Genomic DNA, 22,961 nt, shown 5'->3' on the forward strand with positions numbered 1-22,961 from the left:
GTTACTTGTAATGCATTATCCCCAACACTGTTGGCAGCTATCTAATGGTTTGCTAATTTTATTTCAGTTAATGTTTAATTATAGTTTAGAAAATGTTTCTCTGTGGTATTAGTTAAGATAAAAGCCCTGGTGGGAATACAACTTAAAGTCTTATAATAGTACATTATTTAACAAAAATTTTTAACTATATAAAACACAGGATAGAGGTGGATCTTGTAGATGAGTCCAAACGTCTTGCCAAAACATCTTAAGCTCAGATAAAGAGGAACTGGACACTATTTTCTTTCAAAAGAAAATAAAGACAAAATGCTAGATTTTATTTCTGTATATTTTTGTTTTTATCCAAATGAAACATTTGCAAATAAAGAAAAAAAAAAAAAATTCACAACAAAGATAGTTATTCAGGTTTATAAAGTGTTTTAAAGAGTGCTTATAATGCATTTAAGGAGTACAAAAGACACCCATTTTGTTGAATGATGTCTGCATTCAGACGGATTTACACGGAACTAACACTGGACACACATATTGCTAATGCAGCTCAGATGAGGTTAATTTCTCCTTCAGAGCCTCTGTGTGTGTGTGTGCACGTGTGCACGTGTGGTTGCGTTTAACACTCATGCAAGGCTTCTGGAGAATATGAAAGTAAGTTACAGTGCAAGAGTCTCGTCCACGTCTTCATGCTCAGGGCCGGATGTGGTGACAAGAGCTTCTAGTTTGGTCACATGCGAAGGATGCTTTGAGGTCACTTGGTTTGTTATTCTCACGCCTGAAAGATTAGAAACCATAAACCTCCCCTGCTTTACTATTTCACAAACATGTGGTTTATTTATTAATACTCTTCTTAAAAATTTATATAAAGTTAATAAAAAGTGTTTTGTGCTTCTCATTAGACATGCATGTTAATACATTTGCTTGACAGATGATATGCATTTGTGTACTTTCAGCAGCATTTCTCAGAAGGACGTGCAATAAACTCGTAAGAAATGAGTAGGTTTATTCAATGCGATCACATAAGAAACACTGAATCAAAAATGAAGAGGACAGAACACAACTGAATGTGTAATATTGCATTTCATCTGCACGTCCGCAGTACAACGAGTGCAGTTTTAATGCCCTGAATGTGTGCCGGACGACCCGTCTGCTCTCTGCAGCTTCATGCAGGTCCATTTCTGTAGGAAGCGTGTGATAACTAGGACACTGCAATTCATTTTCCAGACATTTAATTGTCCTTGATTTCACTGCAAGTGTGGTGTAGAAAACTGCTGATGTGGAGAAATTACTCCTGCTGCCACCAGATGGTGGTAAAAGTACAACGAATAAAGCATGAATCCTCCTGAGATGATCAGAGGTCTTTGGGACTTTCAGTGCTGTGTGATCCATCTCAGACCTTCTCGAAAGATTCACCTACAATTATTGTTTCTGCCCATCAAATTAAAAATACAGTGACCTGTTTCCAGTATCTGCACTTTTAATAATCATTATACCTGACACTCTTAGTCCATGTTCAGATTAGCACGCCACTCTTACCATTTCATCTTAATGATGGATTTGTTTCATCTTCTCAAGATGTGAACTGATGGACTGGAGTGGTGTGGATTACTTGTAGATTATTGTGGTGTTTTTATCAGCTGTATGATGGCTGCCACTGCAGATGGCTGTCCTGTGACAACGTGTCAGTGTTCCATACTTCTTTTTATTGTGCAACAATGCATACTGCATTATTAATATTAGGTATTAATATTAGTATTAGTATTAGTAATCCAGTCCAAACAGAGCTTTAGTGTGCTTTTCAGATGGTGAGATTAATGATATTTACTCTCATAAATGAGGCCATTCTTACACATTGTGCAATATTTTCAGAAGTACAATCATTCGTAAATATGCTCTCTGTTTCTTTTTTTTTTTTAAGAGAGTAAATTCAGACTCAGAAAGTGAATCATCTGAAATATCTGGAGGTGTAACAGGCAGAAACAATCGGAGGGGGTGAATACTTTCGGAAGGCACTATGGCGTCAGTGAACTGCCGAGCGTGAGCCACGGGACGGAGTTAAAGAACGGATGACACTTGATGTCGCTCACACCGCCTCCTCCTGATCCCAGACGATAACACGCGTCGAACTGGAGCAACTGCGGGAAACAGGAAGAGGAAAATATCAGCAGCAGCTCAACGCCTGACATTTTTAGTTTAGTTAGGAAACGCAAAAACAGAAAAGATAAGACAAGCATACACCAGACATATGGGTCATTCTATAATCATCTCGTGTCCATGAAGTATTTTTTTAATATATTGTTGTGAGAAGAGTGAAGGACCCAGAGGCGAAGGCCGGGAAAAGAAAACAGAAGTCTTTATTCGTTCTTGGCAACGATAGTAATAATATTAACACAGGCTGTCTGCCGTCTACTTCCACTTCTGTAGCGCAGAACAGGGAAAATACAGGAACGAAAAGTCACAGTCTCAGCTGGAGCGCGCAGACTCCGGCAGCGCAGCAAGGGGGGATTCCTCAGCAGGTACGAGTAAGCCAGCGGTGGGCGTCCCGGGAATGATGAGGCGCCGAAGGCGCAAAACAGGATGACTGGGCAGACGAAGAAGACTCTAGACAGTTACTTGCAATACGACAGGACCGGACAATAAACACGACAGGACCAGACTTGGCTTGACACGACTAAACTTATCTTGCAACAGGTAGAGGGTCTCAGAGAGACGGCGTTCAGACATATAGAGTAATAATCTGGCAGTAAAGCCCAGAAACAAACAGGTAGAAATAGAGAGGGTAATCAGGGCATAGTGGGGATCAGGTGCCGTAGCCATCAGCGCGAACCCAGATTGCGATAGCAGACAGCTGGGGGAGAGAGAGGGAGGGAGAGATGACATAGAAAGAAGAGGCTAGATGACGAGAGTCAAACCCGGCTCGTAACAGTACCCCTCCCCCGAGGAGCGCCTCCGGGCGCTCCCAAGGCCGAGGACTGACGCGAGTGAAGGAAATCATCGATGAGCGAGCGGTCCAGGATGTCCCGGGCCGGAATCCAGCTTCTCTCCTCCGGACCGTATCCCTCCCAATCGACCAAATACTGAAAGCCCCTTCCCCGAGGGCGGACAGCCAACAACTTCTTGACCTTAAAGACAGAGGGGTTCTCGACAATGACAGGGGGGGAGGGAGGGGAAGGACGGGAGGGAGGGCGGATGACAGGTTTGATACAAGAGACGTGGAAAACTGGGTGAACTCGACGTAAATAATTGGGAAGTCTTAGACGTACCGCTACCGGATTGAGGACCTTGACAACGGAAAATGGACCGATAAACTTGGGTGCAAGTTTGCGCGACGGCGGTTGAAGAGGCAAATTACGAGTGGACAACCAGACTCTCTGACCACAGACATAACGAGGGGCTCGGGAACGGTGGCGGTTGGCGGCACGGCGAGTGCGCTTTCTAGTTTGACATAAAGCCTGCCGCACCTTCCTCCAAGTACGTCGACAACGACTGATTAGGGCTTGGACGGAGGGTACGGAAGCCTCTACCTCCTGAGAGGAGAACACCGGAGGTTGATAACCGAGACACGCATGAAAGGGGGAGAGGCCAGTAGCGGATGATGGCAAGGAGTTATAAGCATATTCGGCCCATCGAAGATTCTCGCACCAAGAGGCGGGGTTATGGGCTGCAAGAGTACGGAGCAGGCGCCCGAGAATTTGATTGACGCGTTCGGCTTGACCATTAGTTTGTGGGTGAAAGCCTGACGACAGACTGACCGTAGCCCCAATCTGTCTGCAGAATTCCCTCCAAAATTGGGAGATAAATTGTGGACCTCTGTCAGAGACGATATCGGAGGGTAAACCGTGAATCTTAAAGATGTGGTCAAAAACCGTAAGAGCGGTCTCTTTAGCAGACGGGAGTTTAGGTAGAGGAATAAAATGGGCTGCTTTCGAGAAGCGGTCAATAACGGTAAGAATTACCGTATTGCCTGCCGAGGACGGCAGCCCTGAGACGAAATCTAGCGCGATGTGCGACCACGGACGGGACGGAATGGGTAGGGGGCGAAGCAGACCGGCAGGAGGAGAATTACTAGACTTAGACTGAGCACAGACTGGACACGAGGCAACGTAGCGGCGTACATCACGGACGATGGCAGGCCACCAAAAACGTTGGCGGACTGAGGTCAGGGTACCCCTAACTCCTGGCCGGATGGCCAGGAGTTTGCGGTTGCCAACATCATAATTGCGCTCGGCTGGCGAGAGACGATGGGAGAAAAATGCGCACGGATGAATCCGGTTGTCCAGCGGAGAACGTTGGGACAACACGGCGCCCACACCAACATTCGACGCGTCGACTTCGACAATAAACGTGTGGTGTCAGGGGTAATCAAGATAGGTGCGGAGGAGAATAATTTCTTAAGCTTATCGAAAGCCTCCTGGGCCGACTCGGACCAGACAAAACGAGTCTGAGTAGAGGTGAGGGCGGTCAGGGGTGCGGCTACTTGACTGAAGTTTCGTATAAAGCGCCGGTAAAAGTTTGCAAATCCCAGAAATCTCTGGAGGGCAGTACGGGAATCAGGAATGGGCCAATCGATCACGGCACGCACCTTCGCTAAATCCATACTAATGCCATCGGCAGACACGACATGGCCCAAAAAAGTTACAGACTTGACATGAAAGACACATTTCTCTGCCTTTACAAAGAGGCGATTCTCCAGCAGCAATGTAATACACGACGCACATGCTGGACATGATCAGAGACAGAAGGCGAGAAAATCAGTATGTCGTCCAAATAGACAAAGACGAAAATATTAAGCATATCCCTCAGGACATCATTAACGAGCGCTTGAAAGACAGAGGGCGCGTTAGCCAAACCGAAGGGAAGAACCCGGTACTCAAAGTGACCGAGCGGGGTATTGAAAGCCGTTTTCCATTCGTCTCCCTCCTTTATGCGTACTAGATGGTAAGCGTTACGGAGGTCTAGCTTAGTAAAGATCTTTGCTCCCTGCAAAATCTCAAAGGCTGACGACATAAGTGGCAATGGGTAACGGTTCTTGACAGTTATGTCGTTCAAGCCCCGATAATCAATGCAGGGACGCAAAGAGCCATCCTTCTCGGCCACAAAAAAGAACCCCGCGCCGGCGGGAGACGAAGAGGGAACGATAGTACCAGCGGCTAGCGATTCGGAGAGATATTTTTCTAGCGCTTCACGTTCGGGGTTGGACAGGGAATACAGTTTACCTCGCGGAGGCGTGCTACCAGGAATAAGATCAATACTGCAATCGTATGGTCGGTGAGGAGGGAGAGAAGCGGCCCGGGACCGGCTGAACACTGCCCGCAGATCGTGATACTCCCTCGGGACACCAGAAAGGTCATCAAGCTCCTCCTGAAATACAGAAACAGAAGACACAGCAGGTACAGCCGAGACTAGACACTTGACATGACACGACAAATCCCAAGAAAGAATGGTTCCCTTAACCCAATTTATCTGAGGATTATGCTGAGTTAACCATGGGTGACCCAAAACAATTGGGGTAAGAGGGAAGCGAAAAACTAAAAAGGTAATAGTCTCTTGATGGTTGCCAGAAATGGTAAGACTAACCGGGATGGTGACACGGAGGATCTTAGACAAGACGCTCCCATCCAGAGCGTAAACAGGGAGAGGATCTACCAGTTCTTGAAGGGGGACGCCGTGCTGGAGAGCCCAATCCTCATCAATGAAATTGCCCTCGGCTCCCGAGTCAATGAGGGCAGAGCAGGAACGGGAAGATCCTTCGAAAAACAACAAAGCTGGAAAGGTGGTGCGAGGAGAATTAGCTGGGGAGAAGGTAGTCACACTCGCCCGTACTCCCCGATCTACGGACGAGCTCTGTCTTTTACTGGACACTGGATAGCGAAGTGTCCCTCAGCGCCACAGTAGAGACACAGCCTGTGATGAATTCTGCGTTGGCGCTCGGCCCCAGAGATGCAAAGGCTGCCCAGTTGCTTAGGCTCAGGATCGGTCCTCGGCGTGGCTAAGGAAGAAGAGGTTGGGATGGGCTGGAGAGGCGGGACAGGTACACGAGCGCGGCGGCGCCACTCAAAACGCTTGTCAAGGCAGATAGCCAACTCCACCATCTTATCCAGACTAGACGGCACATCGCGAGAGAGAATCTCCTCCCTGACCTCCTCCGTCAAACCCTCCAGGAAACGCGCCGTGAGAGCTGGCTCATTCCACTCGCAAGTGGCGGACAGGGTGCGAAATTCAATCGCGTAGTCAGCCGCGGACCGCTTTCCCTGGCGAAGAGATGAGAGCAGACGAGAAGCCTCCTGACCGAAGACAGAGCGGTCAAACACCTTTATCATCTCCTCCTTAAAAAGAGAAAAATGTTCACAAAAAACAGCCTCCATCTCCCACACTGCCGCTCCCCAGTCACGAGCTCGTCCAGAAAGGAGAGAAATGACGAAAGCGACCTTAGCGCGATCCGCCGCATAGGTGGCAGGCTGTAGAGAAAAAACCACTTCACATTGAGTAAGAAAAGCACGGCAGGGAGGATTGTTAATCCGAGGCTCTGAATGAAAACGGGGTGGTATGACGGTTGGTTCAGAGCGCAGGGACTGCAGCTGGTTGGTCAATTCAGTTACTTGGGGTGACAACCCCTCCACGGCATACCTGGCGGCGGAGAGCTCCTCCTGGTGTCGCTCCAGCATGGCACCCTGAAGTTCGACAGCGGAGCGAATGGGGGTCTCCTTCGCTGGATCCATGATATGGCCAGATTATTCTGTTGTGAGAAGAGTGAAGGACCCAGAGGCGAAGGCCAGGAAAAGCAAACAGAAGTCTTTATTCGTTCTTGGCAACGATAGTAATAATATTAACACAGGCTGTCTGCCGTCTACTTCCACTTCTGTAGCGCAGAACAGGGAAAATACAGGAACGAAAAGTCACAGTCTCAGCTGGAGCGCGCAGACTCCGGCAGCGCAGCAAGGGGGGATTCCTCAGCAGGTACGAGTAAGCCAGCGGTGGGCGTCCCGGGAATGATGAGGCGCCGAAGGCGCAAAACAGGATGACTGGGCAGACGAAGAAGACTCTAGACAGTTACTTGCAATACGACAGGACCGGACAATAAACACGACAGGACCAGACTTGGCTTGACACGACTAAACTTATCTTGCAACAGGTAGAGGGTTTCAGAGAGACGGCGTTCAGACATATAGAGTAATAATCTGGCAGTAAAGCCCAGAAACAAACAGGTAGAAATAGAGAGGGTAATCAGGGCATAGTGGGGATCAGGTACCGTAGCAATCAGCGCGAACCCAGATTGCGACAGCCGACAGCTGGGGGAGAGAGAGGGAGGGAGAGATGACATAGAAAGAAGAGGCTAGATGACGAGAGTCAAACCCGGCTCGTAACATATATTCTCATCAATATAAATCCCCGACGCTTAATTTTCTAGTACACAATTACATTTTTCCCAATCACACTACTACATGTTGAAAAAAGCCATATCTTTTGTTCAAAAATGATGTTCATATCACATATCACCCTGGTATTCAGCTGTCCGATTTTCTAAAGTTGCTTATTCTACTCTGCATTCAAGCATGAAAGTTACCTCAAATATAAAATAACTTCACAGTTTTTCCTTCAGTTAGATTAGGCTATCAAGACATTTGGGTGTGCGCTTCTAAAACAATACGTGTTTATTGTGATATAACTTTTTATTTGTCTGAAAAACCATTGTCAACTAAGTTACCCACTAGAAAACCCTCCTCAAAAAGGAATGGTTTGTCCCATTCTCACATAATTTGCACAGTATGATCATATTTCCTATAGAAACACATGGATTAAACACTAGAAGTGATGTTCTCTCTCTTTCCCCTAATATTGGTTAAACTAGCAAACCTGTGTCAGGAGTGGATTAATTGACTGTCAACAGTGTTACACTAGTGTTACTGATAATTTAACTAAAACTTATGTTTTGTTTATAAAAATATATTTCTAAACATACCATATGATCAGTAGTTCTAGGCTTCCATGTTGAGTATAGGCCCAAAACACTAAAAATTGTTAAATGTAAAATGTTAAATGTTACCCAGTAAAAGTAACATGGTGGACAGTAGCAAAAATAAATTCGTACAGATCACCTTTTTTTATATATACACTTTATACGATATAGATTGTTTTAAAGCACTATGTAAGGTCATGTTGGGGTTTTTGGGAAAAAAGAAAACTTTTTCTTCACATTGTCAAATTCTATATGTACCCCTAATTATAGCATGACCCATATGAGTACAGATCATACATAGAAATAATTGATAAGTATTATTTACATTGCTTTCATGCTTCATTCATCCATTCATTCTCATCATTTTTCATTTAATGTAATATCATGTATGATTTAAAGAGGACATCGGATGGTTAAACATCCTTGATGGTCGTGTTAAACAACATCCTTTTTACCTTGTCAAAAACAGCTCTGTTCAAGATGACTCGTTAAATGATAATGAGCTACTGCTCACTCTTCTGTTTTTGGTGTATTCACAAAACATACTGACATATTTTTACAAAATCCAGCAAACCCAGTGCAGTTCTGTCCTGCAATCACTGAGCATGCTGTCTATCACTTTGTATTGAGAAAACAGTTACCTCAGTGAGCAGCGAGGCAGCTGCAGTGCTGAGGAATTCTGGGATATGGAGCGGAGTGTGAGGGTGAACGCCTGCAGGGTGGCACTGCCACAGGGGCTGCGGAGAAATAGAGTTGAACAAATGAAAACAACGGACTCCTCTCAAAACAGTCAAGACTTTTTGTCAGATTTTTGTGTATTTTTAATTGAAGTAGTAGATTTTATGGAACTGCTATAATACCTCAACATCCTGTTTAGCTATCTCTGTGCTTGACAAAACAATGGCGTTCGCTAACATAAAAAATGTCTCATCCAACAATTTGAACAATTTTCAGTCATCCCATGATTTAGTTTAAAGTTTGTCCATTTTAAACCAGGAATAAAAAGAACTGCTTACCATGCCAGTCAGAAGCTCATATAATAAAGCGCCGAGACTCCACCAATCACACGCCTCTGTGATTTTTGCCACACCTCCAATTTCTGCTCCAAATCAGTAAACAAAAATACAACTACTTATTACATCTCGAGAGGAGAATGTGTGTTAGAAATGTACTGTTGCAGTTTGATAAGATTGTAAAAAAAAAAAACATCTGAAATGTTTCACCTGGTGCGCAGTACATCTCTTCCATTGCTTTGGGGTTAATTTCAGGCTGAACTTCAGTCCACTGCCCAAAGTACGTAAGACACGCCTCACCTGTGCGCAAAATGTTTGAGCAACTCTTGAAAAATGCTAAAAACTGTTGTCTCTTTTGTGAAACACAAAAAGAAATACTAGGCAGAATGTCCAAGCTGCTTTTTTTCCATACACTGAAGGAGATTTACACTATCAAGCGCTGAAAAGGACAATAATAACACTTTTCCACTGCATGGTACAGCACGGTACATTTTGGTACGCCTCACTTTTGGGGCGTTTTCCACTGTGTACAGTACCTGGTATCTGGTACTTTTTTCAGTACCACATCAGCTAAGGTTCCAATCGAACTGGTAATCGTACCATTACCAAAATGTGAAATGTAAAACCCTGCTGATAATTGATTGGCTGGAGAGAATCGTCACTGAACGACACTGAACTTCCGACACGAGACACCAGACCTGCAAGATTTAAATCAGCACAGCCAGTGAATGATCGAATGCAACTTTTTTTTTTTTTAACAACCCAAAAATGGCTGTTTCGTGGTCCGTTGAGGAAGTACAGACATTCCTTTTGTGGATAGCCAAGGAGCGAATCCAGCGAGAGCTTGATGGAGCGATGTGTATAATCCCACCCACTCTAAAGCAGTACTAAACACAAACGAGTCGAACCATACAGTGGAAAAGTGCCATTAGTCATATATTCCACATCTTCTGAAGTCATATGATGAACAGACTGAAATTGAAGACCTTATTCATCAACAATTTTTCTCTCCTTTGCTGCGCCTCTTTGTGGTCAAATGAGATTTGAGGTAAAATCAAAGGTAAAGAACCAATGCTATTTGGTAACAATCCTGTTGTGATACATTTAAAGCCATTTTTCTAATGAATCATGGCCTTTTTGGATCTTGACAGTGTAAATCGCCATTCGTTTCATTATATGGAAAAGACCAGCGTAAACAGATATCTGAATAATATTCTACCTGTGAGAAGTTACATATTAATACTGCCATTGTCAATGTATAGTTTAAGAGTAGCCAACCCTGCTCTAGAGGTCTGCCTTCCTGCAGACTTCAGTTCCACCCTGCTCTAACACAATATTTTCACCTAATTTTCTAGTATTCCTGAACATCGCATTCATGTGTTTTGGAGAAGGCATGGCCTTGGAGAGTGATTATGCAGGGAGGGTGGGATCTTATCCTTTCAAAGCTAGCTTGCTATTGCTAGCCTCTAGGAAATCACCTACGCTACCTTTAGTTTGCTGTAGCTGTAGGAGCAGGTTGGAGCTAAACACTGCAGGATGGTAGCCATCTAGGAGGAGTGCTGGCTACCCCTGGACAGTGGCCCTCTATGACTAGAGTTAAAGAGCCCTGACCAATGATAAAGACTTACCACTATTGCGGAGTAGAATATTACGTGGGTTGAGGTCCTGGCACACAATGCCCTGCTCATGAAGACTTTCCAAGGCCAACAGAATCTGAGCCCCCCACAGTCGCACCTCATCCTCAGGGAGTCCCCGTCTACCCCACTTCGATTTGGCACTGAAGTTCTTGGGCTTAATTTGGGGGTTATGCTGTTCTAGTTCAGTCTCGCTCCAGTAGGAGGTGTTTGTGGTAGGTGCTGATAGGCTGGAGATCATGCCAACTTGTGGTTGCTTAAATGAAGAGTTGAAGAACTGGCAGTTCTCCACGTCCTCATTCCCTACCTCCCTCACCATGTCAACACTGTTTACCCGAGAAGTCATCTTTGTAAAGTCTAAAGAGATACTTTCTTGTTTTTGAGGTGTACATTCAAATGGATTGTGATGAGAACCGACTTTGCTCAATTCAGCCACAAACTGTGAAATCTGTCCATTTCCACTGGGTTTACAGGTAGTGATACCTTGTTCATGCATTTGGTTTTGTGGAGGTAAATGTGATGTGTTGGGAACTATCCGCACTCTCTGTGGAAGAACATCAACCGTGCTGCAAAGGGTTGGTTGTGCGTTTTCACCAAATAAAGAGGCTGGAGTAATCTGGGATACAATGCCGAATCCTAGAATATCAGAGTTTGATCCTGGTACAATGAAATTCTGACAGTCCTGAGCAGGTTCCAAAGCATTCCAAGCTTTGTTCAGATCTATGCAAGAGTCAATGCGCTCAATGCGGACATCATTTCCTAGAAGGTCGGAAGTGACATCAAGAGGATCCCGAGTGTCCACAATCACACAGGGATGAATGGGAAGAGGAATATTATCCTGAGGTAAAGACTTGAGACCATTGGGTAGACCGACAGAAGGAAGCGCATTATCTGTCCTTGTTGCATACAAACCTAGAGAACCCCCCTGCTGGCATCTTGAATCTTCACAGTAGGAGTGGGTTGTACAGTTCTCAAGACCATGTTTCATTGGGCTGCCTGGCCTCTCAAGAAGTGCAGTTCTCCCATAATTCTCATTGAGGTAAATCTCCTGGCGGAGAGCAGGGAGGGTGTAGCTGTTCTTCAGATAGATCTTGTGCTGGTTGGGGCTGAAGCACTCTGGATGCTCCCTGACTGCTTCACTTCTGACTCTGTGAAGTCTGGAAAAGAGTCTTCCACCTGTAGAAAAACAAAGCCATCAAACCCTATGCCATTGTGAGCAGGTGGGCCACTCTTTCAAATGCTCTCTGAGTATCCTGTGACTATGAGGAGCTTATGGCCAGTCAACTTTTTGGGTGGATCAGTGTTCTTCAAATCTGGACCTTGAGATCCACTGTCTTGCAGAGCTTAGCTCCGACCTTAATCATACTCCTGAACCAGTTACCCAAGACCTTCAAGGATTACTAGAAAATTAAAAGGCAGTTGAGATTGACCATGTTAAGGCTAAACTCTGCAGATAGTAGACCTCCAAAACAAGATTTTAAGATTCCTGAGTGTGTACAACAAACAATATTCCCATGTATGAACTCTGCAACAGCAATGCTTAACAAGTTTTATCGCTTTCATTATTAGACTTTGATTTGGATACTATAGAGCAGGGGTGTCCAATTTTGTTTCAGGAGGGCTAATGTCCTGTAGGGCAGGGGTTCTCAATTCTAGCCCTCGAGGTCCACTTTCCAGCAGGGTTTTTCTCCTTGATCAATCTCCCCTGCCCATAGCTTTCTAGTAATCTTGAAGGCCTTTGTTAGCTTGTTCAGGTCTGTTTGATTAGGGCGGTAGCAAAAAGTCTGCAGGATAGTAGCCTTCCATGGACCAGGACTGGACTCCCCTTGTGTAGGGCATAATATTCTTATGGATATGTGTTGGGAATCATGTTGGTATTTGTGAACAGGTTTTAGTGTAGTTCAGATCCTTCCTATAAGATCAGTCTCTCTATAATTTGATGAGAAGCTGTCCAACCTCGCACAGGTTAAAATGGAGTGCCGCAAGGCTCTGTCATTGGACCAAAGCAGTGATTCCCAACCCTGTTCCCGAAGGTACACCAACAGTACACATTTCGGATGTCTTCCTTATCTGACCCATCCATTTCAGGTCTTGTACTCTCTGCTAACTGGCTGATGAATTAAATCAGGTGTGTTTGATTAGTACAAGTTTGAAAATGCGAACTGTTGGTGTGTCTCCTGGAAAAGGGTTGGGAAACACTGGACCAAGGCTTCTGAATGAACTGTCTAGGCTAAAGGATGTAAGGTCTTATCATAGATGGATATGAATCGCTTCTGGGTGATGTTTAAGGCACCAATACACATTCATCTTGAGTGCAGAATGAAACCCATCTGCTGAACAAGGACAATTCTCAAATTCATTTAGTTGGTTTCCCCAGTGGTTCCTTGGTTCTTTTTAAAGTTTGTTTCTCACCAACAACCTGGGACCTTTTTCCTTACTGTTATCGCTTTTTGTCAGTCAAACTGCTTTGGAACAATATACAATGGGAGAAATGCTACAGAAATAACCTTGAATTATCTCACCTTGAACATGTTCTAGATGAAGGAACACAGTGTCTTCACTGATATAGTATTTTAGCAGCTTCACCATAAAGGGCACTCCCTGAGGAATGATGGTCGACCTCTCACGACTCTCCCAGCTTGACTTCGGTAAACTCTGTCCAGCAAGCAGAATTTTTCACAGTTTTACAGGTAACACACACTAGGCTCTGTTCCTTAACTTACAGTAATAAGCTGCTTCTTCAAACAGCCCTTTAAGGCAACATTAAAGTGCTTGTGACATAAGGCCTGTTCCAAAAGATAATGTAACTGCAAGATGATGGTTACAGTGAGGTTTCAGAATTTCTCTTTACAGAAAATAAAGTGATTTCTGGATTTTGACATTTTTTTAATAATGAAATAATTTATTATTAGAAATTGTATATGAACACCATGGTAGCATTTTGTATTTCCTTTAGTTACTGCTAATTTAAAATGTAGCATTTTCTGTGTTTGTCCACACGTCTTTGTGATGTATATACTTGAGCTGTAGCTTAATATCTCAAGTGTCTGGTTTCAGTAACCTGAGAAGAGTTTGTACACAGATTCAGGCACAGCAGCTTTTAACAGGATCAATTCAAACAGACTCGCACTAATAACAGAAGACGTAAGTGTATTCCCAGAGCTGGATCCAGCTGGCTGGCCTGATTCCAGCAGGCACTCACACAGCGCTGTGGTTAGACCATTTCTGAAAGGAATCCATACACTACAATACTTCTGTCGCAAATGCCTACCTTAACGATAAATGTCTCCTTGCTTATCAGACTTTCAACCGTCAGCACCTGTTGAAGACACAGATTTATAACTAAATCTATATATATTTTCCTTCCAATGGCTTTAACTTCCTGGAATTTAAAAAAATGACTGACGAGTTGTCAACCACGAAGAGCAGATATTTCACACATACCTTATCAATGATTCCAATGACTTTGCACGTCGCCAGGTTCTCCACCGGTGAACTCAGATGTCTGATCGACCGAAAGCGTAAGCTACTATAACCCTGATGACCAGAAAAAGAATGTGTCAAGAAAAAAATAAACAGACCATGGCCTGTATCTGTCTTAGACTTACATTGCCATAATATGTTTTTGATAGCAAAAGTCTGGTTCACACTGCAGCAAAGAACCACCCAGTTAAGGCCAGTTCACATCAAGGACAATAATCTTTTAATAATCATTTTAGCACTAAGAGACTCCTATAACAGTACCAACACAGTCGGACAATACCACATTCAGAGCGGTCTGACTTTAAACAGCTTGATTATTTAAAGTGGTATGTTGTGTTTTACAAGAAATAAGAGAAATATTAGAAGAAACAGTAATATTAGGACAAGAGGACAGAATGCATTAAAGTGTGGCTATAAAAGTCAAAAAACTCAAACCAAAAAGAGAAAATCATGTTCAGTGGAAGCCTAAACTGATATTCTGTCATGCACACTCGTCACCTACTCCTAAATGAGTGGATCCTTTAGTGATGTTGTCCTGTAAGTAAGAGATGAAGATCTCCTCGGCTCTCTTCAGATACTGAGTGGTCTTCCTTTTCACGGCTTCACGTCTCTCTTTATTTGGATCCACTGTAAGACAGAGAAAACTCTGCATTAGTGTGGAGATCTGTGATTGGGTCTTGGCTAAATCCTGGCCTTAATCTTAATGCCTACCGGAATATCTGCTATTTTATCAGACATGCCTTTATTTTTTTTCCAGGACACAAGCATTTTGTTTTCCTCTTCCAAACCATAATAGCTCATGATGTGGATTAAATTATGTTTCACCTCACTCATAAATGAAAATGTCTGTATACATGGAGTCATAAGTTTCATTTGTCAAAATATTTTGCATATGAGTTTTGAAAACACTTCCTCTAATAACTGTTTTGGTATTGCTTTTTATATATGTTTCACATGGTTTAACCACAGCAGCTGACTTTCTGTCACGGCCCTTAACAAATTTTGCTTACGCGGACTCAGCTCAGGAAGATTCTTGCTCAGTGATACAAAAAATGATCTCTAGAGTCTATTACAAGATACATGTTCATTTTGCACATTCTTCCTCGGACTTAGAATTTAAGGCCAAATGATCAAGATTTCCCAGGTTTCCACTTTAGGACCCATTAATAATGGGAGGGATTTGAGTCAACCTCCATCGGACCATTTAAGATTGATAAACCCTAAACACAATGTAAATAAGAGATGTATTGTGGAGTGTAGTCAGCTTTAATGATTCTAACTGGAGTTTTTCCAGGAGTGCAAAACTCAGACAGTGAGCTTGTGCTGAACTTGTGACTGACAGCTTCAGTGATTATTAAGGCAGCACTCTTTACTTACTTTATAACCCATTCATGCTGCTAACACCACACAGCAAAGTTTCGGTAATGAAATCCATATTTAAATGACATGTCAAAACAGATTTGTGCGTTAAGTCCTAATAGACCTGCCACTTGTTCTGTTACATGTAATGTATTTCTTTGTTCTTTGTTTTTTTTTTTACTGGCTTATGACTTTCTAAACAATGTTTACCTGATTGAAAAATATTTGAAGGCCACATGCTGTTAATGTTTCCTTTCCTTTTCTTTCTTAGTATTTTCTTAACCGTTCCCTCCACACCTGCCTCTTGTTCCGCTCCTCATTATTCTGTGTATTTATAGCACTTTCAGTTCAGTTTTTGTTGGCTACTGTCTATTCATGGACCTAGATGGTATGATGTTCTCAGCTGTTATGCTCATCTCAACTACTACTTATTTTATATAACACAGTTGTGGCGCTAGGGGTGGGCTAAAGGGGCTGAAGCCACCAAAATGTTTAAATAATCGCTATAGTACCAATTTTGCATTTTATTAAAATGGGTTTGTTACTGAGAACTGTCACTGTCAAGCAACAAATATACATTTTTAATCACAGAATTATATGCAGTTTTCCATGGACACACACATGAAATTTAGAGCGATTATTTTGTGGTTTGGTTAGCAAAGTCTGTGGCAGACTTTTCCCTTATGTCAAGGCAAAAATTAAATGAACAAAAGAAATAAATATTAAGTGATTTAAATTGTAAATCAAAAGTGTTCTTCACCATCAGTGAAAATCAAGGTTCAAATGTGTTTTTCAAAGATCAGTTTTTCACACTGTCTGTAATTTTAATCACTATATAATTTGAAGACATTTCAATCTGGCATCATGACAGCAGCCAGCTGCCCAGAGGACGTAACAGTAAAGTTACCTTGAACTCCATTGAGCAGCAGATCGACTCCATTCTTATAGTAGCTGAATGCCGCCTCATAGTCTTCATTGACTTCTCGGTCCAGTGCCATTCGAATCTGTTGGGCTGCATCTAGCAGATAGTCTTTCTTTGCCATTTTTGTCAGTCAGCTGGAAAGGACAAGCGCCCACAGGAACCAGAACCAGGTGTCGGATCTGTAGTTGAGAAAACGCTTGTGAAGTGGCACATCTCTGGTCATTAAAGACCCTCTCAGCAGCCCCTCGTCTCTCCTGTATTCACACGCGTGTGAAGCGAGGCCAGTGTCCTGCAAGACAAATTACAAAACACCACATTATACACAAAACATGAGCTTTTTACAGACATATATCCATTAGTTAAGGTGGTACTATAGTACAAACTGTATAAAAATATGCCATATTTTAAAATCCAGACTAAAACAGCTGTTTCACTGTGTTTCCTTTTTTTTTTTTTTACCTTATTTTTATTAGAATCTTAATTTTTTTGTTGTTAATTTTATTTCTTAAATGTTATGATCTTTTTACGTAAAGCACTTTGAATTACTATTGTCTATAAAACTTACATTTGCAAGACAAATAACTGTGAGATAAAAAGTAACAATGACCTTTTACATTTGTATTCCGTAGAAGAAATAAGCTTCCACAAGAATCAGACTGATGTGCATTGCTGGCATTTCACATCCGATCAGAATCTAGAGTCTGAACTACCTGTTTTATTAAATTTGTAAAAAAAAGGCGCACAATACACTACGACTCACCTTTGCCCCTGAGATCTGTCACATAAAACAGCCATGTGACTCAGTGTTTCCATCTAATCACAGTCTCTCATGGGCCTCCAGTGCGAGCGAGGCTTTAACCTGAATAAAACCAAAGTTCATATTCACCCTATATTGAAGAGCAGAGACTGTGAGACACTCACTGCTTTCCGATGAAGGTTTCTGAGAATGACTGTAATCCTGTAATGTTAATTCTCCTAACAAAGAACATTAAGACAAGTACATTTTATTTACAGTGCTTTACACATTACACAAAGCAGTGTGAAAAAAAAAAATATAATACTGCAGAACTGATGTATTAATTCCTCATTAATAGCCAAGACTGGAGACAAGATCATTGCACATAAACACAAACATAAACAGTGTGAAAGAAAAAAATAAGACAAGATTTGCATTATTTGTAATTATATATGACATCAGTTATGAATAAGTAAATCTATTGTGTAAAACAACAAAACTTACTCAGGTAAAATGTCACAAAATTTCTTGCTGCAGTACAATGATAAAATAGAAATAAAATAATAATAATAATAATAATAATAATAAAGTTTTGTACTAAAACTCAGGAAGCAAAAAAATAATAATAATTAAAAACAAACACATAACTTACATAATTTACGAAACCAAACATAGTTTCTGTAAAAATACCATAAATTACAGTCACAATTAAGCTTGAGACACAGTCACCAAAACAGCTGGGAGACTCGTCTTACACAAGAGGACACCATACTCATTTGAATAGAGAGGTATTTTGTGTGGTAATGTTGTGTACACGTTCAGTTGTGTGTTTGTAGATCACACTATATTCACAGCAGCACTAACGCTGATGAACAGAACAGCATTAACGCATTGATGGATGAACACATGAAGCCTGTGACGTCACGCCTGACCTCATCCCGTTATTTTACGGTGATGACGATGACTTTACACTGTACATACTGTCATACCGTTACAGCGCTAAACGGTGCCTGTATGTGAGGCAGAGCCTTTATGACAGAGCGGAGATTATTACTAAATAATGATGGGTCTATATATTACCGAACTACAAAATGAAGGGAAAACGAACCTTGTGCGTGACTCGCCTCCTCATCCTCATCCTCAGCATCCGCTCCGCTTCAGCTCCTGCTGCGCCGCTGTGAACATCAGGAAGACCAAACAACAAACGCTTCCTATTGGCGGAGCATGATGTCACCCCGTGACGTCACCACGCTGCTTACCAGTCCCCACCCTGGATGCGGTAATTAACTCTTCGTTACACAGCGGCAAAATGCTGTAAACAGTAAAGCTTTGTTTGGGCCAGCAGAACATGTCATTAATCAGATGCATCAGAAAATAAACAAAATAAAAAAAGCGTGAATATCACAGCATAAAATGTGGCAGCATACATCAATCTAACATTTATTAAAAATGCTCTTGTCATCAAGCTTTTTGCGGTTCAAATCTGCCTGTATCATCTCTTGTCTAAATACTTCATTGTGCTTTTTATTGTTTTGTTATGCTTTATTATCAAAATATGATGATACTGTCTGGAGGACAAAATGCACTGGAGAATCAAACACAGAAAACACTGCTATAGAAAACTAGCACAGGCATTCTGTGGTGAATTCATATGTACTGATGTGTATTGTTTTGTGATGGGATTATTTCAAATTGCAGACACCAATACATTTTATTTTTTATGCATGACTTAGTATTGTTTTCTCTTTTTATTGTTCACAATAATAGTACTAGTATTATTATTAAAAAAAAGAAAAAAAAAGTAAAAATAAATTGTGCAGTTTGTAGTGTAGAAGTGTAGTTTCTTTTATAAGTTCTTTATATGTGACACACATTCTACACGACTGTACACAACAGGTGTTTGTATAACTCTTTAAAGGTAAATAATATACGAAGAAACAAGAGGTATTACATATTCCTGTCAAATTACAATAGCTGCCAAAGAAAAAGGAGAAAAGGAAAGAAAAAAAAAGAAAAATTACAGAAAATTAAATGCTTTCAGAGCATTACATGTTTTGAGTGCATTTTTGTTTTTTGATTGTTCCAAAAGATTTACATATAATGTAAAGTCATTGATAAAATGGGAAAAATTAGTTCTACACTGAGCCCACTTTTTCCTATGTATATGGTATTTTCCTAACAAAATAAGCAATTGTATAATATGCTGTTCTTTACGATTCAATTTTTTGTTTTCTGTACAAAACAGCACATCAAATATACAAATTTCTATCATATATTCCATCTTTCTATTAATATAGAATTCCACAGATTAATGTGTCATTCATGGAGAGTTTCAGGGATGTATAATTTATACTAATGCATTAAAATGACCAAAATTTTGTATAACAATTGTCTACTTTACACTGTTACATCAGGGTTACTGAAAATGACCCATTTTTACTTTCTTCAGATTTGATTGAAGAAAATAAGGAGGGTATTGAATTGAGTGAAGAAAAGGAGAAAAAATCTTGTCAAAATGGGAGAAATACCACTGAGCTGCTCTCAAACCAAACAGAAAGAAATCTTTCACCTGCACTCAGTGTGAAAAGTGTTTTACACGCAAATATGGTCTTGATGTTCACATGAGAGTTCATACCAGAGAGAAGCCGTTCACTTGTGATCACTGTGGGAAGAGTTTTGCACACTCAACAAACCTGAATGTAACCATTAACATACACACTGGAGAGAAACCATATAAGTGTTCACACTGTCACAAGAGATTCAGTCAGTCAGGAGACCTGAAAGCACATGAGAGAATCCACTGGACAGAGACCGTACACGTGTGATCAGTGCGGGAAGAGTTTCACACAAAAAGGACACCTTACACAGCATATGAGAGTTCATACTGGAGAGAAGCTTTTCACCTGTGATCAATGCGGTAAGAGATTTAGTGTAGTGCCGTGTAAATAAACTGGCAGAGAGTTCTGCTTGATAATCTGTGGGTTTATTCACCACGCATACATATCACACAACCGTGATATATACTTAATGTATGACTACCACACAGAGAGAGGGGCGGGGCTAGATAGAGAGACCACATTATCACATACAATTAGTGATGTCACACATATTAATGTACTACATCCTCTTTCCTAAGCATGGTATCAAATATAAAACAACATTAGACTCTAGATGCATTTACATCAGAATTCTTCTGCACAATGAACACTGTTTCTCCACTGTTTTTGTTTTTTTTGTTTTTTTTTTTTTACACACCTTTACTCAAACAACAAAGGCATATCAAACTTGAAACAGCAGCAATAACCAAAAAGAACTATTGTGTATTGTAAATGAATAAAATGTAAATAAAATGTGTTGCACTATAGAGAAACTGGTATTGTTAACCAATATAAACAAGGAAATAAAATAAGTGTGCAATTCAGCAGCATCTCAAGCATTTCAGTCCTTGTATTTTGGGTTAGGTCGAACAACGCGTCCAGACCGTGTCACATAAGGACTAGCTCTCAACTGTGCATGTGTCTGAGAGGTTACTTGACCTGTGGTTGAGTGAGTACATCAGGTTTTCTTGAAACTGGGTCATTCACTCTGGTTGGAGCATGGATTACCTGGTGATCATCATTATCATTTTGACTTGGCCTAGGCTCTTTCACAGTTAGGAGATGTCTGCGGTTCCTCCTATATTCTTTACCTCCAGACAGGACAATGTAAGATCTTGGTTTGCTGCAGACATCCTTCACAACTCCTTTGCTGTCATAACCACGAGGGGTTTGCATCCTCAGTACTTGCCCTTTTGAGAGTGTGCTCAGTTGTTTACATCTTTTGTTGTAACTTTTCTTTTGACGCAGTCTTTTCTTTGTCAGCTGTGCATGGATCTCGTTGGATGCCAGGGGAGAAGGTTGCAGCAAAAAGCTGTGGAGTGGCAGGGTTGTGCATGTTTGTCTGGACATTAGTCTCTGAGCTGGACAGCCAAGCCTAGGATCTTGTGGAACATTTCGCAGATTCAGCAAGTTTAGATAGATGTCAGTGCCATCTCGTTTGGACTTTTCCATGAGTTGTTTAGCGCTGCGGACTGCGCGCTCCGCTAGGCCATTTGGACTACTAGTTTTGTGAACCCCAGGCCATGGTGAAATCTTTAAACTCACTGCTCAGAAACTGTCTCCCATTGTCTGTGATGAGGGTTTGAGGTGATCCATGAACCAAGAATTGGTGACTGTTCCATTTGAAGATGTCAGCTGCTACTGTTGACCATGGCAGGCTTGGAACTGCATGCGGCTGAAGGGGTTCTTTCTGCTGGTGGGGCTTGGTGCTGTTGCATGTGGCACAAGATGTGATGTAACCATCAATGTCTTTTGTCATGGTAGGTCAAAAGAATATGCCACGTGCACGTTGATTGGTAGATTCAGCTCCAGGGTGAAGCCTATGCACAATTTGCATATATTCCATCTGAAGTGTTGCTGGGATGATCACTTTACGGCCTTTTCACACAAGTCCATCATCCGTGATCAGTTCATGTCTGTATGGGTGAAATGGTCGCATTGCTGGGGGAAGACTGTGCAGTTTGGTTGGCCATCCTTGCCTGATTGTGGTCATAAGCATTTGTATTGTGGCATCGTCTACTGTGTGGCATTTAAATTCATCCATGCGTGTTGGTGAGATATTGCAAACATTCATTACCTCATAGGTGTTTTCTTCCTTGGACTGTTCATGTACAGATGCTTGTGGCGCCCGTGACAAGGTGTCTGCTATATACATGTGCCTTCCTTTTTTGTAGACTAGGGTGATGTAGTATCGTTGAAGCTGAAGCAACATTCATTGGAGTCGAGCCGGAGTGCTGTGTATTGGACGTTTGGTGATTGTCACCAAAGGCTGGTGGTCAGTTTCAATGGTCACTGGTTTGCCGTAGATGTAATCATTGAACTTGGTACAAGCACAAACTACAGCGAGGAGCTTTTGTTCTATTTGCACATAGCGCATTTCAGTTTGTGTGAGGACCCGTGAGGCATAAGCGATAGGCTTATTGTCCTGCAGGCACGCCACTCCTAAACCAAACTGTGATGAGTCACATGTTAAAGTGACAGGCTTGTCGACGTTGTAGTACGACAGGACAGGAGGGCATTTAAGACATTTTTTTAAGGCGTTGAACACATCCTGGTGCTGCTGCAGCACCAGTGTCTTTGAAGGTCTTTGTGTGTGAGCTGACATAGTGGGGCAGATATGTCACTGAGGTTAGGGATAAACTTGCCCATGTAGTTGACCATACCAAGAAATCTCTGAAGAGAAGTGGCATTGGTAGGTTCTGGGATTTCACTGATGGCTTTAATCTTCGATGGATCAGCATGTAGTCCGTCACTGCTGAAGACATGGCCCACATAGCTCACCTCATTCAGTCTGAATTTGCATTTCAGTGGATTTAGCCTTAGATTTACTTGTCTTGCCCGCTCAAGCACTCTTTCTAGGTTGTCGTCGTGTTCCTTTACTGTGCATCTTCCAACCAATATATCATCTACAAGGACAGCACAAGGGTATCCAGCGAAAATTTGCTCCATTGAGCATTGAAAAACTTCACTAGCCGAGTTTATACCAAAAGGCATTTTCAGAAATCGATATCGGCCAAAAGGGGTGCTGAATGTTGTAAGTAGTGATAATTTATGGTCTAAGGATATTTGCCAAAATGATTTTTTTGCATCAAGCACTGAAAAGATGGTGGAATTTGACATCTGGGCTGCAACTTCCTCAACCGTTCTCATTGGATGGTGGGGTCTTTGTAGGCTGTGTTCAGGTCTCTAGGGTCTATACAGATTTGGATGTTGTCCTTCTTATGAGCAGCAACCATGGTAGACACCCACTCATTTGGTTCAGAAATGGG

At 42.1% G+C, this 22,961-nt stretch overlaps 1 protein-coding gene across 4 annotated transcripts; it reads right to left on the reverse strand.

The window, feature by feature from the left end:
• Positions 1-977: 977 nt before the first annotated feature.
• rps6kl1 (ribosomal protein S6 kinase-like 1) lies at positions 978-18,454 on the reverse strand. 4 transcript variants are annotated; one of them, XM_051133911.1, is made up of 12 exons: positions 18,204-18,454; positions 17,120-17,218; positions 16,345-16,648; positions 14,581-14,705; positions 14,040-14,132; positions 13,867-13,914; positions 13,118-13,250; positions 10,590-11,771; positions 9,172-9,261; positions 8,965-9,050; positions 8,590-8,685; positions 978-2,126 (listed from the first exon to the last, which is right to left on the reverse strand). In XM_051133911.1, exons 3-12 carry the CDS (start codon positions 16,478-16,480, stop codon positions 2,004-2,006), a joined length of 2,112 nt encoding a protein of 703 aa, XP_050989868.1. In that variant the 5' UTR covers positions 16,481-16,648; positions 17,120-17,218; positions 18,204-18,454; the 3' UTR covers positions 978-2,003. The 4 variants fall into 4 exon arrangements, with proteins under 4 accessions (XP_050989868.1, XP_050989869.1, XP_050989871.1 ...); XM_051133912.1 differs by having other exon boundaries at positions 17,120-17,334; XM_051133914.1 differs by having other exon boundaries at positions 8,965-9,047; positions 18,204-18,452.
• Positions 18,455-22,961: the final 4,507 nt, after the last annotated feature.

Source organism: Labeo rohita, chromosome 17, assembly GCF_022985175.1.
Source record: "Labeo rohita strain BAU-BD-2019 chromosome 17, IGBB_LRoh.1.0, whole genome shotgun sequence".
In the NCBI taxonomy this organism is placed as follows: Eukaryota; Metazoa; Chordata; class Actinopteri; order Cypriniformes; family Cyprinidae; genus Labeo; species Labeo rohita.